Genomic DNA, 26,180 nt, shown 5'->3' with positions numbered 1-26,180 from the left:
TTTTGTGGCTTCACCTTACTTTCAGAAAGTTGGCAAAATATCAGGATTTGCTCTATTGCTAGATTAATTTTTTAATAAATTGTAAAACCTTTGTTATCTAGACACTGAAGTTACAGCTATATCTGTGTGATATGAAGATGTGACATAAAGCACACAGAATATTCTTTAGCCAGTGTTGAAAATCTTGCTGCTTCTAGGAGAAGAAATTGGTGGGAAAAATTAAGTTTTTCATTGGTACAGCCAGTATACTTACAAAGAACATACAGATTCTTCCATTTTCCAGATGAACAGTCAGTTTTCTTTCCACAGATTAGTGTTTCTGGCAAATCCTTTGTCTTTTATTCTCATTTGTGACTTTCTTCTCTGCCTGTGTAGTGTTTCCGTGGTTCCTTACGCTCCTTTGTATCCTTTGTTCCTCCCCCTCTTGTCTGATGACATCAACAAAAGAACACTTCAGTCAATTACTCATCCCTGTTTCAGCAAGCAGCACCAAGAGGCCTTTTTCCAGCATGTGTTAAGTTTTCACAAAGAGCACCTTGCCTTGGGCAGTGGTTTCCTATTATACTTACCAGTGCAAGAAACATGTAACTTTTAATTCCCCACATAGTGTGAAAAATGCTTAGTAGAGCATTAACTTCAACTTGTTGAAATATACATAATGGAGCAGCTTTCAGAACACTTCCCAGCACAGTAACAAGCAAGGGGCATATATATAAATAAAAGAAACCCTACTGTAGTAGGAAATCCAATGGCAAAACACACGCTTAAAGCATAATCAGCATTTGCTCTAGGTATTTGAAAGTGAGCATTTCTAGTATATATTGTACTTTCCACTTCTTTTCAAAAATACCAATGTTCTATATTGCATGCTTTGATGAGGAGAGAACCTCAAATAGCATCACCATGTCACCTACTCATTGGTGGCTTTTTCATATGGAAGGGTTTGTAGGATACTCTTGAGTGTGGCTTCTCGTGAGACAGGGAGGAAGTCTGTTGTAAGAGAGAACTGAACACTCATTTTAACAACATTCTGTTAACTAATGGAGCTTGACAGAATTTTTATATTATTTCAGAATATTTTATACTATTCTGTGACTTCAATGATCCATTGTGATCATGTAAAAAAGTAGGCTGTTATAAGAAAGTGAAAATTGTGAACTCAAAAGCCCTTTGAATGTATGTGGTTATTTCCAAGATCAGAATTCACTATTACACTTCCTGGAGTGTGGTTGGAGTCGTGTTATATTTTCTTCTAAGCTTTTGAAATGAAAAAATGTGTGAAGCAGAGACCATGGAGGATATAGACTATAGTCAGGAGCTTCAGAAGAAGCTCAAGCTTGAGTGACACTGATCTCCAGGGCATAGAGAGGAACATCAGCATCCCTGTAGCACATACATGAAAGCTGAGGTTTGAAGACAAAACAGAGTTGCACAGACTGCAACCTCAGGTACTGCAGTGGGAGGTAACCATTCCTAACTCTGAGCCTAAAACCTACAGTAATCCTACAGTGTCAGAAGTAAAGCAGACTAAAATTCAAGATCTATTGCGTTTACCTGGTTCTAGCTGTCTATCAAAGGAAATGCTCTCAGAACAATTTTTTGTATGCTGGAACCTGATGCTTTTTTACTAAACTCTCTGGGATGAAGAATCTGCTGAACAAAGTTTGAGATGCATTAATGGGGACTGCTTCCCCCCTGTTTCTTATTATTTGTTTTGGCTTTCTGATTCCAACAGTAAATGCAGAAGAAATCCAAGTTTTTTCGCATTTGTTGGGAGTCAGTTACAATTTACCCAAAGGGCAAGAGAGACCTGTTAGTTGAAATTATGCTGCTTTGTTTCACTGTTCTTGAATTATTAGGACTGCGAAATGAACAACATTCTTATTTAGCATGTTAGTATGACTAATTTTAAAAAGCAACTCTCCATCTACACTCTCATAATATAAGGGATAGTCAACAACTGTCCTATGTGTAACAAAGTCAGAAGTTTTCAATTAATCTTGCACCTCAGTGCAAACATACTAAAATGTTAAACCTGAAGTTACCATTCTCAAAGAGTTGATAGGCCTGTTTGTAGAAATGCTATGCACTAGTAGGTGAACAGAAGGTAGAAACTGGACTATTGCAGTCTATAGGTGCCCAGGCAATTTGTTGACATGAAGAGAGCCAGGGAGACCTGATAGTGCAGTTAAGGGAGTGTCAGACAAGGCTGTATCTGCTTTAGACACACTCTAAATATTGCTGGGAAGTTGGAATTGATGGGTATTGCAGACATGGTCAACAAGGATTCTGAGATGTTCTGTTTAAATCCCATAGAGAAAAAGATGTAAACTCTCCAGAGTAAGATTCCACTTTTGCTGACTGTTTGCTTGCTCTCTAGCATGGCCAGAAATGGTCAAGGACAGGCTCTTTCAGTGGAGAAAACTTTTTACCATTGAGCTCTTCTCCCTGGAGTTGCCTTGGACAAATGAGTGCTCACTGGTTAGTAGTTAAGTGTTTTCCTATTTTTTCAGAATTCTTCATGTACCTAAGAGTTTCAGTAGGTATATGTAGGCACAGTTTGTGATAATTGGGAGTGGGGCTGGCCCAGCCTCATCCCCGATGAGCTACAGCTGTGAGCAGCAGGTGAGCAGCACTGACAGCAACAAGCCATGGAGTGCCCAGGGGCACTGAGCAGCCACCAAAGGGAACAGAGGGCACACAGGGGCAGGGCACCAACAGGAGGTGATAAAGGTTGGGCTAAAGATCAAGAAGGGCAGAGCTTGCAGCCTTCTGAAGTGGTTTGGTGTTGCTCTGTGTGGGTGAAGCTTTCTGATATTGTATGGTGACACTGTGTGTACTGTGGCTGTCTGGACTGCAGCATGTGCAGCAGAAGGTATGCAGAAAGGACAACGTAGAAAAAGTTGCTGGAATACTAAGTGATTATGTTTATCACACTTCTTTTATTTTCCCCCTCTTTCCCTTTCCCTCATCTTCCCCTTAGGAGCTGTTGAAAAGCTTGACATCTTTTATGTTATTTATATTGCCAGACTTGTAAAGTTTCTTACCTGACAAAGAACGTGCTCAGTGCTTGCTGTGTGAGCTGCTGCCGTGTTTAGCTTGCTTGCTCTGAGGCATGTGGTGTTACACTGGAGTCCCTGCCTGTTTACAGACAGTGTTCACAGTAACTAGGAATCCCTTGTAAACAGGCAGTACTTCTCCCTGCTATTACATACAAATCAATAGACTTTTTGCAGCTGAGCAGATCATGTAATTTCTAATATAACCAAACAGGCAGCAGCATGAAGATGATATTGCCTAAAAACAGGTGCTAGAACAAAACAAATGGTTTTATTGATTCTCTGAAGTTTAATTAAATTTTCAAAATATTTCCACCCCATGACTTTCTTATGAATTGTTGGTACAGTATAAGCACAGCTTTCTAACTAGTTTCTGGTACTTTAAGAAAAAATAACATCAGATTAAAGGATATATTCTGCAATGTTTATACATGGGAAGAATAGGTATTTGTAGTGAAGAGATTACTATCCCAAAGGCTTTTTCTCTTTTAAAGTCTCAGCCTGCATAAGACTGTTTGAAATAGATTAATTTAGAGATTTTGAGAATTCTGTTGCTGAAGAAAACCATTGTATTTGTGAGGGGTGGGTAAGGGCTGTGTGCGTGCAAGAACAGTCTCTGTCAGTAGGACTGATGAAGCACTGGGTCTGAATGCTGGACTATTTTGGAGGCTGGGTAGAATACAAAGGGATATTTTAAATTAATTTTTAGAAAACACCTGTTTCCAGCCATTACAGAACAGGTAACAATTGATGAGTAAGGTGATGCTTAAGTCAATGGGTTTTGAAGAGCTGCTCTGATGATACTTCTGTCATCCATTTGCCCCACAGCTGGCACTCACTTGTTTGGCAATGATAACTGGCTGGTGTAGGAAGAGCAATCCCAAAGTCTGGTTACCCTGTACTGAAGATAGGTGGGAAAAATCCACCTATCTTGAAAAAATTGTGATTTGGATCCATTTTTCCTTGAGACAAGGACTACAACTGGTGCATTTGAATGTAGGAAATCAGACACTGCTCTCACAAATGCATGCTGGAAGATGTTTGATTCCATTATTTAGTTATGCTTAGTGCAGTCCTATAGAGACAGGATTCAGGGGAAGCTTTTGTTCAGAATTCTAATCATAGCTGTGGTGGAAAAACTGCTACCTGGACATTGCTGCTAGGACTGGAGAGAGCATAGATCAGTTCAGGGGCACTCTGCAGGGTACAGCCTAAAACTTGTACTAGAAGGAAGGAGACATTTTAAAAGAATGACATATAATTCTATCACACAATGTCCCTGTAGGAAATACAAGTCAAGTGCACCAATAAATGGAAGAGGAAAATGCCATGGAAGGCAGTAAATCAAAATGTAATTGATTGGAATATTTAGAGAGCTTAATTTCAATTACTGAAAGTGAGACAATGGCATACTGCAAACGTCTGAGGTTTGGAGGGAGATACTTGTGGCACTTAATGTTCATCCTTTTCTTTACTTCCCAGAAAAAGTGTGCTGGGGGAGCCCAGCAGCTGACCCTGAGGGACATGGCCTTATTGCTCATTTGGAACAGTGTGTAGAGCTTCAGCCTTTTCAATAGTTTGACAGTTTAAAACTGAGGAATTGGGCCATTAAGCACAAGATTTGGTGAGAATGGAAACAGTCTAGGAGCTTGGCTGTTCTCTGGTTAGCAGTGAAGCTCTTAGTCACTGAGTCTCAGAGTGCTGCTTTTGTGGCTCGTACTGTACTGAATCCTTATTAGAACTAAGGCAATGCCAGTCAAGCTACTGATAATTCCAGTGAAGTTATACACTTCCATCATCTCTCCCACATTTTTCACGAATAATTTCATGTCTGATTTCAGTTATATTTTAACATTTTCAATTGAAATGGCAATTATTCGTTGTCAGAACCCAGCTATTACTCTTGTCAAAAAGACATATGATGCATTAGCTTAAGGGCAATTGGCAATAACTACAGAGGTGACATTCAGTTACACAGGATGGGCAGGTTCCACATAGATCTTCCTCAAGTGGTCAGGGTTTGCATGCCCTGCAGTTTGCACTGTTTGGGAGTGCTGCCCAACTAATTGTGCAAAACCAAACCAAATTTCAGTTTGGCTTTGAGACCATTTTGCTGTGATTAACATCTGCTCTCCCGTAGTTTCATTGAAGTCTTTTTATGTTTGTGTGTTATTACTCACTGAAACGAGCTTGCTGGAGGGGGTGGAAGGGGGAGCACTTTGTTGCCATGTAGTCTCCCATAGCAGTTGTGATGACAAAGCTTTCTGATTACTGAGGGGCAGGGACCAAATTATATTTTCCTGCACTATTTCAGTTTGTGCAAGATATTCTTTGCTTGTCTAGATCCTGCTATCCTTCCTACTGAGGTTATGCTTGCTTTCACTTGTTACCTCTTGAGAGGTATTTGCAACATGATAAAACATCCTTTGTTTTATTTTATTGCTGCTGGACTTGTGGGACAGATTTTAGATGCATTCAGGAATTCCACACAATTTCTGCATCTTTGGAGCTTTATAAATCCAGTTCCACTGATGCAGCTGAAAGAGGCCCTCGTGTTTTCTCTCTTATAACAGGAAGAGTGGGAGTTATAGTCAGCTGTGCGTGAAGGGAGGGGAAGAAGCTACTGGGATGGTGTGATGCAGAGGGATTTTATTTTGCAATGACAAAAAAAATTTCTCACCACAAAGATTTTTTATTTAATATTGAATTGTTCCTCACTCTATTTTGTGACACAGTTTGACCTGATACATTTTTCTGGATGCACTGTAGTTAGTGGCAGAACCCGTGAAAGCTCAGGAAAACAAGATTTCACACAGTTAATATTTCTAATTCTGTTCTCAGTTATTAGTATACAGGCATTGTTTGCCATGTAATGTAGGGGGATAGAATATAAGAAAATAAAGATAGTGTAGAAAGTAATCTCACCCCTAAGGAGTTGCAGCTGGGCCAATTATCAAAGAATGAGGAACAGGCCTGACTTTAACAGGCAACAGCTGTAAGCAATGAGACGAAGATGCTATAAAAGAGTGGGTGGCTGGGTGAGGGGGGAACTGGAGTCAGGTGGCTGCTTTGTGAAGAATGAGTCAGTGCTCTGCTCTGAGGAACTGCCCATGAGAAAACAAAAAGAAGGTATGAAACTTTTGTGATAAGGAGACAACAGTATGGAACCCCTGCAATAAGATGACAACAATGTAATTTTTCTCTAATTCTGTGCTGTTTTACCCTTCTTTGCCTTATTTAGCTGGGAGAAGGCAAACAATGGATGATTTTACTTTGTGGATCCTTTTCATGTTTTGCCTGCTCTTAAACAAGATTTCTCTGTTGGAATCCAGTTGCCACAGGAGAGTGATAAACATTGTGACATTTCAAGTCCAATGAACAATATGATAATTTACACCTAATTACCTGAGCTAGTTGTACCCATAACTTCCCTTCACGGCCTCAGGAAGCTCATGATACCCACCACCCTTGTCCTGAAGAGTTCCCTGGCTGATCAGCTTGTGCCTCTCTGAGTGGGAGGGCTGGGCTTGCTAGTCTTATTTTGATGTACCTTTCTGCTTGCTGCTGGTGCTGCCCAGTCTGTTGTGGGCACTCACCTGGCCTCACTGTGTGGGTGAGTGCAGCACCGTATCTTGTCTCCTTACAGGGAATTCAGGGCTAGGAACAGACCATTCCTCCTCCTCAAAACATGTGATTACTGACCAGCTCCTGCAATCACTTGCCTTGCAAAAGCAGTGCTCCTTGTTTATGCTTTTAGTTATCTAAGATAATCTAGCTAACCCAGCATTTCCTTATTTAAAATGTTCCTTTTGGAGAGCGGCAGCTTTCAGCTGATAACCAGTGCCCTTTGTTCATCTTTCATTGCTGTTTTCCTCATGATCGTCCCCAGGGACATCCTGGTCCTCAGATGCATACTCTGAGAACCCAGTGGCAAAAAATCCCCATGGACAGCACTGTGGATATACAGGATGATTTCTTCCCAACTGTTACTGCAATGCTTCCACCAGCATATTTCCACCTCAGATCACATTTAATTTGCATCAAAAAAGCATAAATCCTTAATGAAAAAATTCCACATGTGTCTTCTGCAACAAGACACATAATTAGTGAAGACAAACTGGCTGCAGAATTTATACAGATACTGAATTCCTAGAAATGCAAACATTTGTAATTGCCTTCTTAATAAGATATGAAGGAATAGTAAATGTTTCTCTTTTTCTTGCATGTTACAAGAAGCCACTCAGTCACAACCAGAGCAATTAGAACAAATCCCAGAGCTCAAAGGCTGTGGCAGTTTTCTTGTCAGTATTAAGTAAGAACATTTTTTCCCCCAAATGAACAGAAGCTGTAATTTTTTGTAATGTGCTCACTTGTGGGCTGAGGGGCTGGCTTTCTAGCCACTCCTTGCCCTGACAGAATTTTCCTGAGCCCGTGAATGTTGTCACCATCTGGGAATGCTCACGTCCACCTTTGAGGTTTGTTCAGGCAGTGCTACATTAATGAGATGCAACTTTGTACTTCCCATTTCTTGAAATCCATGGTCATTAAAGTCGAATTAACAAACAAGCAACAGTTCTTACCTGTTGTGGTGCTTCTTAAAATTGTTTGCCACTGGAATCTGTTCCACAAAGAATGAAAACCCAGAGCTGGCCAGTGAACAGCTGCACAACCTTCTGTACCAGCAAGAAAATGAGATGGAAATCAGAGGCTGGAAGTGGTGCAAGTGCAGGTTTGCAACAGAGTAGAAAAAAGAAAATCCCAGCAATGTGTTTTCTGGCTCTCTGAAGATAATGAGTGCAATGATGCCGTAACTTCAGTGGGAACAGAAGCAGACCCCTGGAGAATAGTGGTGGGATCTATAATGTAAACCCCCTGCTAATAACTCTGTTAAATAGCTTTGGTGTTGACTACAGAAGTAGCAGCTGCACACACTCTTGGCTGGAGAAGGAGAGTTGGGGAGATGTGAATATATGTGGGAACATCTGGTGTGGAGACTGATCAAACTGCAGAAATTATTTTCTCTGTGTTATTGCTTGATTGTTGTTCTCCATGCCAGAAAAGGAGAACGGGAGGTGAGTGTCAGACCTCTTCAGACAGTGCAGCAAATCCTGCTAAAAGGAAGAATCTTTTTTCTTCCCCTGAGTTTTGAGTTGTTTTGCTTGAAAATGAATCAACTGCAAAACTTTTTTAGGAAAAGAAAAAGCCATTACTGTTCCTAGCATGGGTGTTTCCCCTCTCTCCCCTGCAAGGCAGGTATCCATGCCATGCCTATGTATATAGGCAAACCCACTCTTTGTTTTCTCGTTTCTCTTCCTGGCTGAGAAGACATTAATTTTCCTTGTGCAGCCTGCTGCACTCAAATTCTGCTCTTGCAGCTGAAGTGGTTTCATTCCTGTGGCAAAAATTGAACTAATATTTAGTAGTATCAAAAGAATAACTGCAGATATACCAGAAATTCTTGTTTCAGATTAGATGGCTTTACAGTTTTGAGCAAAATATCATCTGGTGTAGTCCAGCTAACCAAAGCTCTGCACTATTTGTAACTGTGGTTTAGCTTTACAATCTGTGCCAGTTTGTCTTATCAGAACATGATGCTGACACCACATCTAAGTAAATGAAATAATAGTCTTGCATTGCTCGAGAGCTGTTTTGTATTTGCTTAAATTATCCATTATTCTGGTCCTGTGTGTGGGGATGGTATTTGGTTCAGCAGTGTTATGTCCCTCACAGCCACGAGATGTCAGGCTGAGGAGCAGTGCTGGGCTTAGAGTGCTCTGCCCGTTTCTGTGTCTGTGTGTTTAAGTGAAAATGATAATGAGATAAACAATGAAATCTTGGATTTTTAAAGGCTGCTGAAAAAGCCGGATGGTCAGTTCTTTCTAAAGCCCAACGAATTTGCTTAGAATTATTTACAGCATTTCCTGTTTTGTGCTAAGACATTAGAAATAAAGTGCACAGTGCCCAGTTCTCTCACTGGGTGCATGGACTTGGAGTTTGGCCTCTATTCCTTTGAGTCAGTGCCTCACTGGGAGTGGAGCTATGTGAATAATGAGTCTAAAAATGCAACCAACACATGATTCTAAGAGGGCTTTATAAATACTACCTGCCCTTGCTCAGCACTGTTGAAAGAAGTTTATAAAGTTCTAAGGCGTGTTAGAAACAAGATGTTTTTCTGGATTGTGCAGTGGAGGAGGACAAGTTTCTGTGTTTTTGTGGGTGAGTTCTTTTAAGTTTTGGATGACCTATTTTGCAAGATAGGAAGCAGGCAAGACTCACTAACCAGAACCTGACCTGCTCTCAGGAGCATTGACGAGCAGGAAAAAATCCCAGGGGCTAAACTGAAAATTTTCTACTTTGGTGAATTACTTAAATAATACATCTACAGTTGAGTCCATCTTTAAAGACTGCCTTTGTTCTGCTTGTCTAAAGTCTATGCATTCCATTTTCGCCAGGTTTTGTTGTTTTGCTCCTTTGACCTGAGCCTCCTCAGAGAGTAGCCTTTCTGTCTGTGAAGAATTCCTAGCCCAGTGTGACAAGATGCAGGGGTACATCAGTTAAAAGTAACTGAGGATGTGTGTTCTGTCTTGAACTGTGTCACAGAGTTGGAAGACTTCCATGTGGTAAAGAAGCTCGCACTTTTAGACACAGAAAGAAGGTGGGAAAACTATAGGTAGACACACTAGAATCTTCCTATGTTGGTAGAAGTACAGACCCTGCATGGAATAGGAACTTCAGAGGTATGGAAAATGGTCAGTCCCATGTAGTGCAGGCTCAAACTCATGGCTCATTGCAACTTGTGGTGTAATTTATGGAACAGATGTAGGTTTTTGAGTCCTTTTATAAATGAATAGTGTTTTTGTCACTGAGGATGTACATGAGGTACTAACTGGTGAAGTGATAGGGAATTAAAGGCTATTTGCTTCTCAGGCACTTGGTAATTTTGATTTATACTATTCCTTCTTAATTTAGTGTCAGTCCTGAAGGAGCCTGGGGGGCACTGTGACCTCTGACAGAGATCGTTTGGTGCTGGCTCACACTGTGTGTGTCTGGGTACTGGGTTCTTAATGATACAGCAGTCAACTCCAATGCTGGCAAAGATACAGAGAACATGAATGGATTTGGGACTCTTGATTTGAATCATTTTGTCTCAAGTCCATTTAGTTCACTTAGTTACGGAGTCATGACAAATTGGGCTGGAAAGGAGAAGGTTTCATATATCAGCCTAACAACCTGAAATGTCATTATTTTCATTGTGTTCTGCTGAACCCTTGCTGGTTTTGTCCTGCTGCAAGTGTCTATCTCTGTTCCTTGTTCTCAGTGGATACCAAAGATATCCCAGGAAGCCTTTTACCAAATTTTAAATGTTTCTATAAGAAAAATGATGCAGTTTTAACAGCATGTGCAGGTATTTGTGGAAAAGCAAATGTGTTTCCCTCTTGGCTGTTTAGTTGTCTGTAACAATAATGTCATAAATAAATAATGTTTCTGTGAGGGAGAAGAGGAGATGTTTATCAGATAGAATACATGCCAGCTAGGATAACTCTGAACAAAATGTTAACATGGATTAAACAGGAAAACATGCTGCTGGCAAACAAATTGCTGGTGAAAACAGCTTCAGCTAGGGAGTTCCTTTCTCTGTTGGATAGAAATGGTGCCTGCCATACAGACCAGCATCTTAAATTAAGACATTTGTCACCAGAAATGCTGGGTCTGTGGAAACATTCAAATGAGAATAATTTAAGTGCTGCAGTAGAATAATGCACAATAAATAGTACATGGAACTGTACAAATGCTACAGATTATAGTAGGATCAGGGAGATAATGCCTAAGGGATTACTTTTTCCTTTCCTGAAATTATTTTTCAATCTAATTTAAAACCTGATTCTGTTTTGTTGAAATCAAGGTGAGGTTTTCCTTTGTATTTAATGGATTCTGGAACAGGCTGTTAACAAATGCAAACTGGTCACTCCTTGAAGAATGAAACCTAATTGTTCTCAGAATAGATGCACCATTTCCACTGAAGTTCTGTGTTTTTCAGAGTGTTTTGTAAGTGTATTTTTTTTCTTCTCTGAGGCCTGGTTTTGAGATATGCAAGGTTAGCTCATCTTCATTTCACTTTCCCTTGGCTTCCTTTGCTGAGATTGACAGCTGAGGAAAAATCCACTGATAGCTTTTGTTATCAGCATGCACATCTCCCTTACAGCTGTACCAAGGCTGCTAACTAATTGCCACACAAGAATTACCACCCAGAACTGAAGTGGCCAGAAGTAATGACAAAGCCATGCCTGTCTCTGCTTGTCTGTCTCCCTGCTTTTTGTGTTTTGATTTTTAAATTTGGATGGCAAAGAGCATACATCTCACAGGTGATACTGTCTCAGAGTGATCCTATCTCTTCTTAACCATTGTGAGCCATTTGAGGAAAATAAAGTTGGCTTTATAGACTAGCAAGAAAAAAATACACTAAAGAGGGCTTTGGTGTTATTAAAGTGTATGCTCCAAGTTCAGCATGTGCTTACACTTCATTTTTAAATTTGGTTACCATCCTGAACTGACTTCCAATTCAGACTTTGACTTCTGTTACTGGAATTTTACATTTGTGGTTTTTGTCTTCCCTCTTTTAGAGACATTTTTTAGCTTAAGTGTTGGCAAAATTTTATTATCAGTAAATGGCTCTAGTAATGTGAAATTGGAAAGCATGTTGAAATTCCTACTACAGAATCAAACTGATTACTCTGTGGTTATCTAGTTATTTTTTTATATACTTTGTCAGTCCAGTGTGCTTGGTTCAAAACACAGGAAAAATCTGGTGTTTAATAAAAATAATGCTTATTGGCTAAATAATGTACATTTGAAGAATAGAAAGAGAGAAAAGAGTGGCCAGATAATGTCTGAAAGCAGCAGAATAAAATACAGATACATTGGAGATAGCTGAATTACAAAGAAAGTAAGTACATTCAATCAGTTGCTCTCTATTGGCTTGAGGGTAGTCTCTGCCATACTACAATGTACTGATTTATGGACTAATTAGTTGTACAAAACAAAAATATTTAGAGAAAATATTTCTCTCAAGCAGTCAGCAAAACAACTAAACAATAGGAAAATGGATTTTGTGTATTAAAAAATTAAATTCAATATATATTTATGAGCCTGTTCAAGATGTAGAGTCTTTTTGCTACCAGATTTCCAGTAAGCAAGAAATGTCTATGTATCAAAATCTAATTGGGTCAGTATATAGACATTCCTAGAAGAAATTAAATGCCTAAGATATAGGTATTTCAAGTCATAAAAGCTATTATATATATTTATCAAGGCATAATATTATTATTATGTGAGCTCTAATATAACCAGTTAAATAAAAATCAGACAAGGAGGGGGAAAAGAAAACCCATAATATCATTATTTTGGAAGAGAATTGTAGTGCTCCACTGTTTTTCTGTATGCATGTCTTTTAATTTATCAGACTGTTAAAATGGTTGCAATTACTTTGACTCATATATAACATCCCTTCACAAAACAGCAGTTGTGGTTTCCTTCTAGTCTTGAACTGAAGTGCCAAAGAGAAAAAAACAGACCAGCAAAAGTGCATGTGTGAGTTAAATAACACAACATTGAAACTCCAATGTTTTGGGAGGTGCAATGTAAAACAGACTTGGATGGGATAATCTGAAGTAAGTGGGTGGCAAAAAGATGCAGATGGGAGGCTATTTAACTTCAGATTTGTGTAAGTTGGATGGAGTAGGGAACTGTAGGTCTCAGTACTTATTGCGGTGGACAAGGTGTCAAAATTAATCTCTTTTTCTGAAATTGAGTTTGTAAGTCTCTCAGCATCTTCAAGCTTCAGTCCTTATGAATAAAATGGAAATAACATACTTCCTTGCTTTGCAGTAGTGTCATGAGGCTAACCTCAGTACAGTCTGGGAGATATTCTGATGTTAGATATTGTCAGTAAATGAGAAAACTGTCAAAAAATTGTTCAGCACTCCATCTACATAGTTTAGTCATCGTTCCTTACATCCTACTCAACGAGAGAATTGTACAAGTCGTTGTGCCTCTATCAGATCTGGGAAGGCAGAGGAGCACTGCCAAAATTAATTCATAGGTACCAATCCACCTACTTAGTGCCTGTGGGAGATCTGCAGAGCAAAGGAAGAAAAATAATTTATGAGGGCATAGAAAAAGCCCTGACATGAGGGAAGAAGAAAGCAAGCTGGAGTATGGCAAAAGAAAGCAGTATAATAAATGTAACTACCCGGGTGTTCTACATGTCAGCTCTCCCATCCTTCCAAGCAACAGTAATTAGAGGTAAGAGCTGTTAACAAGACATGCATCAAATGAGTCAGTGCAGCCAGGGCCTTTCAGTCCCTTCTTGTACGTGGTGACTGCAGATGCCAATAGAAGGAAAAGTATTCTCTTCTGAACACATTTAATTTTCTATGTCCTCATAGAAATTACTTTTAGAGATTTCAGAGGTGTGTGGCAGAGCGCCAATGTAACTGCTGGCTTTACACAGATTGTGGCAAGGGGATTCCTCCTGCAATGTGCTTACTGTGCTGTGGCCTGAGCCAGGCTTGTGATGTGTGGAAAAAACATCTGCTCCATGAACATCTGGACTAGATGGCCAGACTTGTGTGAACAGCTGGAGCAAAGACAAAGCAGAGGTGCTGATGGGCCTGGGCTCTTCCAGTAGGTAAGTGAGCAGAGTATCAGAGTATCATCCAGACGCAAGGGGAAACCCTCAAGTGAAGACTTGTCTGTGTGAGGCTCAAGTTCTGTGATTTCCAAATCAGGGGTTACAATGCTAAAATCTGTGCCTACAGATTTCTGAGCATGTATGTAGTGCCTAGATTGGCTTTTCCCTGAGATCTGGCATATTTTTAGTCTGGGTATGGCTTATGTTCTTTCTTTTCCTTTTCCTGGTGTTGGGTTTTCCTCATTTTACAATACTGTAAGTCTTGATAAAAGTGGACTTTGCTTTGTTTCCCTCTGGATTCCAGTACCTTTCATGTACACTTCTGTTTGCATTGAGGTAAAATTTGTGTCTGATGAGTAGTAAGAACAACACTTTTAGTTCTACTTCATCTTGATCTTGCTGGTCTGCATCTTCAGTAACCTGTTTCTGCTGCATGGGTTCCAACATTCATTTCTGTGTTTAACCTTTAAAGTTTCTACACTGTGAAGCTGTAAACCTTGTTTAATATTTGAATTCCATTTCCTGTGAATGCTTTTCAGTGCTATTAGATGAGCAAATCTCAACCTCTGTATGTGACTGTCGTTATATTTTAGCCTACTGGTATTTGGCATACATAGCTTTTAGCTGGACATGTATTTTCCAGGTCAGTTTTGAAAGAAGAATGTAATACACTTGCTTTGCATAAAGTAAAACCAGCAACAAGTAAACGATATAATTTATTTTAGTACTTGCCTAAATTTTTTAGTGCATTTTTGTAAATACATCAAATTCTCCTGCAATTAAGATGATGACTATTAAGTTATAGAAAGTAATTTGAGATATCATGATAGTTAAAACCATGACTGTTATCATTAATTTACGAACAACTATATGTTGTTTATTCTCATTAAAATACCACTACAGGAATACTATCTTTTTTATGACCTTGGTATTCATAACTCTTGATAAAGTGAAGAAAGAATGAAGTTAAGTAAGAATAGTTACCTGTTCAGGCAAGGAATAATTTCACACCATTTGGGATACATCTGTGTCTTGCTTGTTACTTGTGAGAACAAATTTGGTTTGATCCTCATTGTAAAATGAGGAGGTGTGAAGTTGTATTTTCTGATTAGAAATATAGGTTATGCATCAAAATATTATGTTATGTGTATACTAATGCTATACATAGTGGTAGTTGTAACCAAAGCTACCAAGTTTTCAATACTCTTGTAGTGTAGCACTATTCACATTCACTGTGCTGCAAAGCTTGAATGTGGTGAATTTATTCCTTGGCTTTGCCAGCTGCTTCTTGGGCTCTTTCAGGCAACTTCATTTTCCTCTCTGAATCAGCTTCTTCATCTCTGTTTAAAGATACCTGAAGTATCTGAACATTTACAGACTGTAGAGAATAAAAGTCTAGCTCTATTGTATCTTTGAGAGTTTTTGAAGTATCCCACTTGTGATAAATGGAAGTGCTTTCACTTTGAGTATCATTAGAATCTTGTAAGAATGACTTAACCTTGTGTCATGGTTTGAGCCTGGCACAGAGCCAGTGCCCCCATGAAAAGGCCTCACCCTGGTGTCTGCTGTGAGATGTGACCAGGAATAAGCAAAACAGGCTCCAACTTAAACATAAATAACACTTTATTACCTAAAACTACAGGAAAAAATAGGAAAGACTATAAGGAAAAGAAAAAAAAATTGAAAACCTTACAAAAACCACTTTTCCTCCTCCCCACTCCCTGACTTTCCCAATCCAATACATTCTCTCAAAAATACCAACTGCTCAGCCTTGGCCCCACACATTAGTATACTCAAACTGCAGTTCATGGAGAGGAAAAGGAGTCCTTCTTGTTCCATAGGCTTCTCGTGGAGACACACTGAGACCCTCGTGTGCTTCCCTGTCACTCCGGCACCGCCCGGAAAGTCCATTTGCCGCTTGTGACATGTTCCTTCCATGCTCAGTGCTCTCACCACCGAGACATGGATCAGAGCTGCTTTTAGGGTGGTCTTTCAAGGATGCCTTGTCTCACTCCAAAAAGGCACAGTCTCTGCTTTTGGGACAACTGTCCCCCCCATATATTTCCAACCCCCTGGGGCCGGGGGGTCCTCACAAATGAACCCTCCTGGTTTTGAGGCACTGCCTCCCCCTAAATGCAGTCTGTGTCACAGGAACAACTGAGTCCATGGCTACAAGAAAACGTCCAGCCCAAAGGCCACTCCAAATCATCTCTCCCCATCCAATCATCTCCACAAACTCCGGGCCAAGGTCCTTATCTCATATCATCTCTCATCTCCCTTCTTATTCAGCTTCGAGGAGGATTAGCATTTTCGCAAGGCCCCAATCATGCAGGAAAGGGTTAAAAGTTTTCAGTCTCTGTCTGTCGGACGGCTCCCACGCACGCTGCCCACACGCTGCCGCTGCGGCCGGGCAGTCCTCCTCCCCCTTTTCGCTGGCTGCTCTCCTGCTCTCCTGGGGGGGGGGGAAGAGGGGGGGGGGGGGGTGGCTGGCTGCCCGATGTCTCTTGGGGCTCCCCCACCCTTCCATCCTCGAAGCCCCCTCAACACCATCTCTATCCAGGCCCCCAGGCCTCACCGCATGGCTGGCCCCTCCCCCGCCCAGCAGCAGCGGGCCGGGCGAGGGAGAGAGGTCTGAACTCCTCGGCCGCGATGTCCAAAAAGAGGAAGTGCCAGGGCAGTGCCCTGCTTTTAACCCCTGTGTATTCTCGGAGGTGTGTCCAAACCCCACTGGCTACACCAGGTGTCAGTATGAAACTCAAAACCTTCATTGGTTTGACCACAGCTTCCCAGAATTCTCACTCCTTCCGGGTCAACCCATGACACTCCACCCTTCACCTCCGAGAATACACTTTCTAAAATTATCAACAGAACTACAAAACACTTCTACACAACAATACCTTAGATTCACTATGACTATTCATCTACCTTAACTTAGTACATGCTTTCCTTATTCTTCTTGGTCTCATCTCACAGCTTTATCTCATCATTCTCCCGTGATTCGATTTCCCGGTCCAGGGAACCAAAAAATGTCATGGTTTGAGCCTGGCACAGAGCCAGTGCCCCCATGAAAAGGCCTCACCCTGGTGTCTGCTGTGAGATGTGACCAGGAATAAGCAAAACAGGCTCCAACTTAAACATAAATAACACTTTATTACCTAAAACTACAGGAAAAAATAGGAAAGACTATAAGGAAAAGAAAAAAAAATTGAAAACCTTACAAAAACCACTTTTCCTCCTCCCCACTCCCTGACTTTCCCAATCCAATACATTCTCTCAAAAATACCAACTGCTCAGCCTTGGCCCCACACATTAGTATACTCAAACTGCAGTTCATGGAGAGGAAAAGGAGTCCTTCTTGTTCCATAGGCTTCTCGTGGAGACACACTGAGACCCTCGTGTGCTTCCCTGTCACTCCGGCACCGCCCGGAAAGTCCATTTGCCGCTTGTGACATGTTCCTTCCATGCTCAGTGCTCTCACCACCGAGACATGGATCAGAGCTGCTTTTAGGGTGGTCTTTCAAGGATGCCTTGTCTCACTCCAAAAAGGCACAGTCTCTGCTTTTGGGACAACTGTCCCCCCCATATATTTCCAACCCCCTGGGGCCGGGGGGTCCTCACAAATGAACCCTCCTGGTTTTGAGGCACTGCCTCCCCCTAAATGCAGTCTGTGTCACAGGAACAACTGAGTCCATGGCTACAAGAAAACGTCCAGCCCAAAGGCCACTCCAAATCATCTCTCCCCATCCAATCATCTCCACAAACTCCGGGCCAAGGTCCTTATCTCATATCATCTCTCATCTCCCTTCTTATTCAGCTTCGAGGAGGATTAGCATTTTCGCAAGGCCCCAATCATGCAGGAAAGGGTTAAAAGTTTTCAGTCTCTGTCTGTCGGACGGCTCCCACGCACGCTGCCCACACGCTGCCGCTGCGGCCGGGCAGTCCTCCTCCCCCTTTTCGCTGGCTGCTCTCCTGCTCTCCTGGGGGGGGGGGAAGAGGGGGGGGGGGGGTGGCTGGCTGCCCGATGTCTCTTGGGGCTCCCCCACCCTTCCATCCTCGAAGCCCCCTCAACACCATCTCTATCCAGGCCCCCAGGCCTCACCGCATGGCTGGCCCCTCCCCCGCCCAGCAGCAGCGGGCCGGGCGAGGGAGAGAGGTCTGAACTCCTCGGCCGCGATGTCCAAAAAGAGGAAGTGCCAGGGCAGTGCCCTGCTTTTAACCCCTGTGTATTCTCGGAGGTGTGTCCAAACCCCACTGGCTACACCAGGTGTCAGTATGAAACTCAAAACCTTCATTGGTTTGACCACAGCTTCCCAGAATTCTCACTCCTTCCGGGTCAACCCATGACACCTTGTTATTTAGTTATAGCAAGCAAAAACATTTTTTCCTTTAATGTGTTTGCACAATCCAGTCAAAGGGACCCAAGCCTTTGAAGGAGAGAGATTTCTTGGTATTGTCAATTGCAAACAACTAATACAGGCAGCAGCCACTACTTTTGCATCTACAATTATTTTCAGGTGCAAGGTGAGCCGTGTTCCCAGTAGATGTACAAGGCTTGGAATGTTTTCACTGATCTGTTCGGGTAACACTGAATACAGCCACTTAGAGATGTGAAAGCATCAGCTAGATCAACGCTTCTTAAAAACAGGGAACTTTAGAATATGCCTTACACAAACTGTCAGGGTAAGGGCCTGAATGATCTACATCTCATCAGGTAGTTTAGTGGAGGAAGGTGTGGCATTTCTGAATGCAGAGAATGTTTTGAGATTAACACAATGTCCTAACCAGAAAAAATTATTCAAAAAACCACATTCATTTAATGGAGCTGAATCAGAAATCAGAGATGTTTTTTTTGTGGTTAATTCATGAGAAGTCATGTTCATATATATAAACATTAGATTTTATTTATTCTTGGATGTCACAAATACTTGCAGAGAGTACTTGAGTGAAAATTACACTATATGAGAAATGGAAAATACTCATCCCAAACCAGTCCCATTTTCTCAAAGCAGACAAGCATAGCCCCAGAACCCACCTCTGCCCCTCTTTGCCATCCTAGAAAACACTGCTAATTACTTCAGTTTCTCAACAACAGTTTGCTTCTAATACCAGAAGCGTATTTCCAGTGGCAACAGTAGACTTGAGCATGTGTCCAGCAGCTGCACTGGGCAGCACTGTGTGGTGGAGTGTCTTGGAAGTGGCACAAGCACATCTGCAAACACAGCTGCCAAGGCTTTGATGGGGGAGTGGTGCCTGCTGTGTCCCCATGTGAGATGTGCCCTGCTCCAGGCCCACACCCTGCTGGGGGGCTTTCCCTAGCAGGGCTGGCACTTTGGTTCTCTCCCATACATCCCATGGTGTGATCTTTATCCCAGTCCTCCTCAGAGAGGAGCACTGGATAGCAATGTGTGCAGAAACTCAAGCCCCAAGCCTTTACAATCTGTTGCATAAATTAGCCTTCCCTGTTCTGTTTGAGGCTGTAAAAAGTCTCAAGCAGTATTTCATTGCCTGTATGTTTGTGTCTGTATAGATAATGATGGCTAGAAAAACAATTAAGGGAGACATATGCTTCGTACTGGAATTTTATCTGTTGTGTATTATGGCAAAATGGTGTCTTGGTGAACATACTGCTCTGGTGATGAACTTTCATTTCATTAAATGAAATTCACCATATGGTGCAAAATGCTGCCTCTCTACTTGTTTGTTTTGCATATACTTATAGCCTCTTCTTTTTGACACTGTGAGGGTGGGAAAGGTATTGTTGGTTAATATAAAATTTCTAATTTATAATACTAGATCCGCATTGTAGCGGATAAATGTTTGCATCCATAAATAATTAAATGTACAGTTTTTCTTGGGAATGAATTGATTATGTCTTAATATTTACATCTGTAACTTTGCATTTGCAAGGACAAACATGAATGCTAGGCTGAAGGTTGCCTGAAAATCTGGTCTTGCATATTCTATGAAAAACATTACTCACATTTCTCACAGGTGAATAAACTGCACGCATGGATGATTCTAGTTAATTCAATGGTTTTAATAAACCTAGAATCTCAATGAGGTTATAACAAATCCCCCTCGTGTCTTGGAGTTATGAGGAAGATGTATAAAATTATATGCAAGCAGAAGAACTCTTTCTAAATTTGAAGAGTCTTTTGCACATTATTTTTTTTTTCTGTTCACTACATGAAATAACTTCTCACTGGTGGCTCCGTCATAATAAAGTATTAGATCAATTATTTTTTTGAAGGCAGCATCTGGGGTAAATTTGCATTTGACTACTAAATTTTTTTTCCATTTGGATAGTTTGTTTTTGAAACAATTAGGTGGCAGGAAGACAGGTGCCTCTCTCTTAACTTCCCTGTGTTAAAGATGGTTGGTGTGAAGTGGAAATATCTGCAGTTCTATTTTCAGGGAGAAGCACCTTGCCCCATTTTCAGATGTTAAACATGTGGATCCTGGATCAGAACCAATTCTCTAGGTACAAACACAGGAATAGCAAGTTGACTAGGAGTGACTGATTTAGCAAAGCAGCTGGAACTAACATAACTGAATAAATCTATGATGAGTGCTAGTTTTAGGGTCACTGTACTCTGACCTGTTATCTGGACAACTCAGCAATCTGAAGCCTGGTCAGAAACCTTCCAGGAAAGAAGTATCCGACAGAAAATTATAATTCCATAGTAGGTTTCTTTTGCTGTTTTGATACAGAAGCAAAATTGTAGCCTAGGGATTGGGTTGGCCTTTTTCAGTATCATGAATGTGTTGCTATTTTACAGGCATTTGCAGGGAGAGGATACCCAGTCCAAGAAACCTCAATATGTTGGAAGGGGTCTGTGTTTTCTGGTGAAAAATAAAACAGATGCTGCGACTCCACGTTATCATGGAGAGATCCTTCTGCATGCTCAGGAAAAGGAATCTGTTGTTTTTCACAGCTTCTGAAGTGGGGAACAAGTTCTGCCTTCATTTTACACCAAGTTAAGTAAAAGATCACAGGTAAAGTAATGCTGAGTGCTGTAATCTCTCTCAAAGATGCACACATAATTTTAGAAATATACCTGGAATACAGTAGCAGAAACTTACACTCAAATTTTCATTTAGTAAAGTTCTGTGGAGTTTAGAGGAAAAAATAATGAAGCTGAAGAAAAGCACGGTTGATAAGAAGATTTTCCACTGAACGTATTCCTGTAAAAAATGGTAATTTTATTAACAGGTAAAGGAGGATAAAATGCACAAAATGGTATCTAAATATGTGGAAAGCCATATACTCTGCCCTGGTTTAAAAGATCCCAAGTATATGAAACTGAAACGTAGCTAAGTTGATTGTGATCTTATATTCATTACTCTTCAGCACTGCTGGCAGAATCCCTTCTAACCAAATGAGCAAAACATGCTCACTTAGCACTTTCACAAAGCCTTGAGTTTATAATCACAATTAAAGCACTTCTTTTGCAATAATTACACAATCTGAATTGGTTTGTGGTAATAGAAGAAAATTTTAATTCCCCATCTTATATCAGAAATCCACTTAGTTTTAGGTAGTCTCCAGCTCTGTATGTCACCTGTATTAACATTTATATTCCTCGCTGAGCCTGCTCAGTGTACTCTTCTGTTTTCATGAACATACTTCTAAAATATACCTGCAATCTCACATAGGCATGGCTGGCAACCAGCAGAGCACTCCATTTCTCTCTGCCTTACCTTATTTAGCCCACAAATGAGTGCAAGTGTGAACAGCAAACTTGGTACATGATTGAGGGTCAGGGCGACAGCCTGAAGAGGCAGCAGCTTGATGTCATCAGCATCTTCATAGTATTCTTTTAGAATCCTATTTCTTTTTAGAAATGAAGACCTGGTTTCCCTACCCACTTCTGGAGGCTGGGTACTGTCCTGCAAAACTTGCTTCCTCAGCAGAAAGAGGTTCTCCAAGAAAGCACTGCCCTAAATTCTGCAGTTCACCATTTGAAACAGGCAGCCAGGTAGAATTTATTTCTCTCAGGAGTTTTTCTTTTGCTGATTAATTGTTTTCTACACTAGGCTATTATGTTGGTAAAATATTTATAACCATTATGATGAAAATTGCCAGGAAATGAATTCACACAGTCCTGCTACCTTTTGAATTTTTTTTTTCCCATGACTTTGAAACACTACTGTGGTTTTGGCTTGCCTCTCTAGTCTTGCTATTCTTTTCTGTCACACTCAGTAATTGGCCTAATAAAAGGCAGTAACAAGAATTTATTACACCTTGGGCGATACTTGAAACAAACTTTATTTGCTGGAGCAGCACTTTTTATCTACTCGCTGCTGTATATTTTGACAGTCTTTCTAAATATTAAATCTGACTTTATTAAAAGTTAAATCTTGGTGCTTTTTTGTGATTGCTGCTGCTTTTGCAGTTTCTTAAGCAGAATAGTACATATATAAACATATCTTTTTAATGAAGCTTTTGGAGAAATAATGTAAGCTGTAGATCTATCTGCTTATTGCCAGAGTCCACAAAAAAGGTATGAATTAAAGACCAGCTTCTATGATATTAGAATTTAGTTTTGGAATTTAATGTGTATGATTAATTGAGAGAACAAAGATGCGAACTTTTCAGAGCTTTTTCAAGGTTCCGATTTGATGAAATCTTCCTCGAGCAAATGATGCCGTTAACATTTTAAGTTCACAAAGTAACAGCAGTAAAATTAAAGCGAGATAAGATTGCTGTGATGTAATTTCCACTTTGAAATCTGGGTTTCCTCCAGATACTGAATGGTAAAACCATAAACTTTTTTTGTTTGTTTGCTTTTTAAAAAGGCCTTAAGAAAGAGCAGTAAGTCATCCTGGAACTGTTTATGCAGGAATTTTTATTCTTTGAAATTTTCCAGTGTTAAAGCAACAAGAAAACATTTATAATGTCCTTTGGTGGAATCTTATTACACTTGTTATATATGTAAACTGATATTCTTTGATGCCAGCACGTTGCCCATACAGAGAAATCTCTGCACAATTAAATGAAAGGAAAAAGAAAAGGACTAAATAAAAAGTAATAGTTTTCTCTTACCTGATTAGAATTAAATACATTAATAAATTGTCTGGTAACACAAATAGGCAATAATACAAAAAATCTACATTGTACATTATTTCAAGAAAAATAACTTCATTTGAATACAAAAGGATAAATACACTTTTTGTCCTATAGCCACTCTTGTACAGTAGGTGAACACAGCATCTTACTGATGCAGTGCTGCTAAGGTATACAAGGATATGACTGGCTCGAGTTGTATTGAGGGGGCTGTTACACATGTGCATCACTAACATCAGACAAAGAAATCTTTCAACCAACAAGGGTTACAGAGCAACGTTCACTAAAGCACAGGTTGGAAAGGATTCGGGGACTGAAGCAGGCCAATATGGCAGCTTTTACAGATTTCCTTATACCCACAATGCACTGACAGCAAAGAATGCCGTGGTTTGGTCAGTCCACACACCGGGCGGAGGTTCAGGAGCGCACCAGAGAGGAGTAGCGGATGTCGTTGGGTTTCTGGGCTGTCAACGCCATGTCAGTCCCGCAGCCGATCGATCTGACAGAGCAGGCGGCTGCCGGCGTGTCTGGAGGCAGAGGGGAGCAGTGTCCGCTCGCAGCCCTGTCCGTGACTGAGTGATATGGCTTGGTTCAGTTCGGCCTTCCTAGTTTGTGTGGTTATTTTGACTGTGTTTTCCTTTAGGGATTCCAGTGGCGAACGCCGGGGTTCTGTCCCGTTCCCGCGGCCCGGGGCCGTGCGCAGTCCGGGTGTGAGGCCCGAGGCGCGGCCTCAGCAGCCGCGGGGCGGGCGGGCCGCGAGCAGCGCCAGCAGCGGCAGCAGGAGGAGCCGCGGCCCGGGCCCCGCTCCCTCTCCCGCCCGGCCCGGGGCCGAGCTGCGGCCGCCGCAGCCGCCCGGCTCCCGCTCGCAGCGCAGCTTCTCGCACAGGATGCCCGTGTAGGCCGGCGGGCACTGGCACCGCACGTTGTTGATGCAGGTCCCGCCGTTCTGGCAGTGCAGGAGCTCATTGTCACACACGTTCGCTGCAAGACAGCAGGGGAAGGGGGACAGAACAGAGAGCAGTGTAAGTTTGTTTTCAGCAGAAATTCACCAGAACCAGAACTGAGGCTCCACCTCCCTCCTCTTTCTGAGACATATAAGGGACTCTGCTTTTTCAAATACTAGGATTCTTTTTTTTCCCCCTAAAGGCTGTATTCTTGGAAAACCATCAAATTCACTTAACACCACTGACTAAAGTATTGATTAATTTTATATGAAGGACTATTTAATAATGTAATAATAAGAATTTTAATACGTGCCTCGTGCTAATATCTGCATCGTTATTACTGAACTGGAACTGTAGGTGGTGTGTGCTATATGAAAGGGGCAATGTGTCTAGAGCTTTTGGAAACCACGAACAGTGGTTAAAAATGCAATGTGGCTTTGCTGAAGTAAAAAGATCTGCATGAGAGGGAAGGAATCAAGAACTACATGTATTAGTGATCTGAAAAAATTGTGCAAAAAAAATAAGGCAAGCACAGGCAGGAAATTCAGCATGCTGTTGGATGGGGATTATAGGGTTCAGACATGTGGAAATAAAAGATAATGTGATTTCCATTATAGATCAAATATTTCATCCTAATTAGATTTGCTGCTTTGGTATATGGCATCTTAAAGCTATCTCAGATATCTTAGATATTGTAGCCTGATAATAACTTCAGAAATCAGATTTGACAAGGGAGTTAAGAGACAACAATACAGGCAAAACTTTTAGACATGCATAATATTATAGTATTTCAAAAGCTGACAGCTTTACTTTGTATTGCTTAATACAAAATCAAATATTTCATGAGTGACAATGCAGGGGTATGAGCAACATACTAATTAAATGTGTCAATCTGTGTTTTATTTCAGATGGTATCACTAGTATGATATGTGTTGGATTACAGCCCTGCCTTCCACAGCAAGGCAATTTTAGTAAAGAACTTGCACCTATGATGTAGGTAGAAGGTAACAGTAAAAGTTTTAACTTGGAGAATTAGGGAAAAGATTATTTGAGTAAGAAGCAGACTCAACATCATGTGATATTTATGTGTACCTTAGCCTAAAATACTCTAAATAATTCAGAATGGAGAAAGTATTGTTTATTTTATCTTAAACATTACTGTTTATTGCTACAAAGAAGTACAGTTTTGCAAATATTAATTTAATTACTTTTAAAAGCAGTCCAAATATCATGAGAACTGCAAGTGAAGTAGTCCAGGTTCTTAAGTGGTGTAATTTTACATAAATCTGTACAATTTTGTGCACCACTAACCTCACTGCTAATCTTATGTGTCCTGGCTTGCTTTCAGAAAAATAATTTTCTCACCCTAGAAGGTCTCTCCAATAGCTGTTTTCTGATGTTCTGCACCCAAGTGGGCCAAATAATGCAATATGTTGGAAACTTGTAGATGCAATTAAGAGGGACCAGTAAATCATTAATTTTTTTTACTGAGTCCTTTAGCAGTCAAAGGTTTTTATTAAGAGCTATGGATTTAATACTATTGTCCAGTTTCTGAATTGCAATGGAAAAAATTGAATATTAAGGTACAGCAACACATTTTGTTGATGATTCTATGTCTGAATTTTAATGTTCTACTCATACTTTAGAAAAAATGTGTAAGAAACAGTAAGTCCCCACCAAATAAATGTGATGAGATTAACAACCCAAAAAATACCATGGTAACAGGCAGAAAAAATTAACTGTATTTTAATACAGTCAATATTTGCATTAAATCTCTTATAACTGAGGGTATGTATCTTTGAAGTTGACTTTGTTATTTAGATTATATATATTTAGTCATCTTAATATGCAAAATCAAAGCGCTTTATCTGATGGTACAGCTACTGGAGCTGCATGTTCTGGACAACTCATTGCTGGGATGCTTCCTACAGTTCAGGCAGTGAAAATTGTGAAATATCTGCCCCATCAATACACATCCTTGTTTGCCTTGACAAACTCAGTGGGACTCAACAGTTCACTAAATGCCACTTCTCAACCAGCAGAGGAGATGTTTTGCTTCACATTTTGCCTGGAATAATTTATCCAAATTTTCTCAAGTATTAAGTAAACCATATTTTTAAAAATGTATTATAAAACAAATATCTTTCCTATTTTAAAATTTATTTTGCATACTACAGCCTGTTATTTGAAGAGATCCTTAGCCCAGATCTGGTCTGTAGTTGTAGGTGAGTGGAGATGAGGGGCTGAAGAGGTATTTTGCTCTGTGCTGGCTGTTCTGCCTGACACAAAATTCTGTCATCTACAAAATTCTGGATACAATGTTATAGATGCTGATTTCTAAATCAGACCATTTCTTTCTCATTAGGAAATTTTTGAAGTTTGCTTAAAGAAGGGATGGATCAAAAGCTTCATAGTTATTC

General features: G+C 40.6%; 1 protein-coding gene across 13 annotated transcripts in view; it reads right to left on the bottom strand.

Annotated features, from left to right (window-relative positions):
• Window positions 1-22,578: 22,578 nt before the first annotated feature.
• The window catches only part of NTNG1 (netrin G1), a 147,457-nt gene continuing 143,855 nt past the window's right edge, over window positions 22,579-26,180 (bottom strand). For all 13 annotated transcript variants that reach the window (XM_014267071.3, XM_014267074.3, XM_014267075.3 and 10 more), the window contains one exon: window positions 22,579-23,797. In XM_014267071.3, coding sequence (XP_014122546.1) covers window positions 23,547-23,797 — 251 coding nt within the window. In that variant the 3' untranslated portion in view covers window positions 22,579-23,546. The remainder of the gene's footprint in view (window positions 23,798-26,180) is intronic.

Source organism: Zonotrichia albicollis, chromosome 8 (assembly GCF_047830755.1).
Source record: "Zonotrichia albicollis isolate bZonAlb1 chromosome 8, bZonAlb1.hap1, whole genome shotgun sequence".
NCBI lineage: Eukaryota > Metazoa > Chordata > Aves > Passeriformes > Passerellidae > Zonotrichia > Zonotrichia albicollis.
The sequence above is the reverse complement of the archived record's forward strand: the minus strand, read 5'-3'. Positions and strand labels throughout refer to the sequence as shown.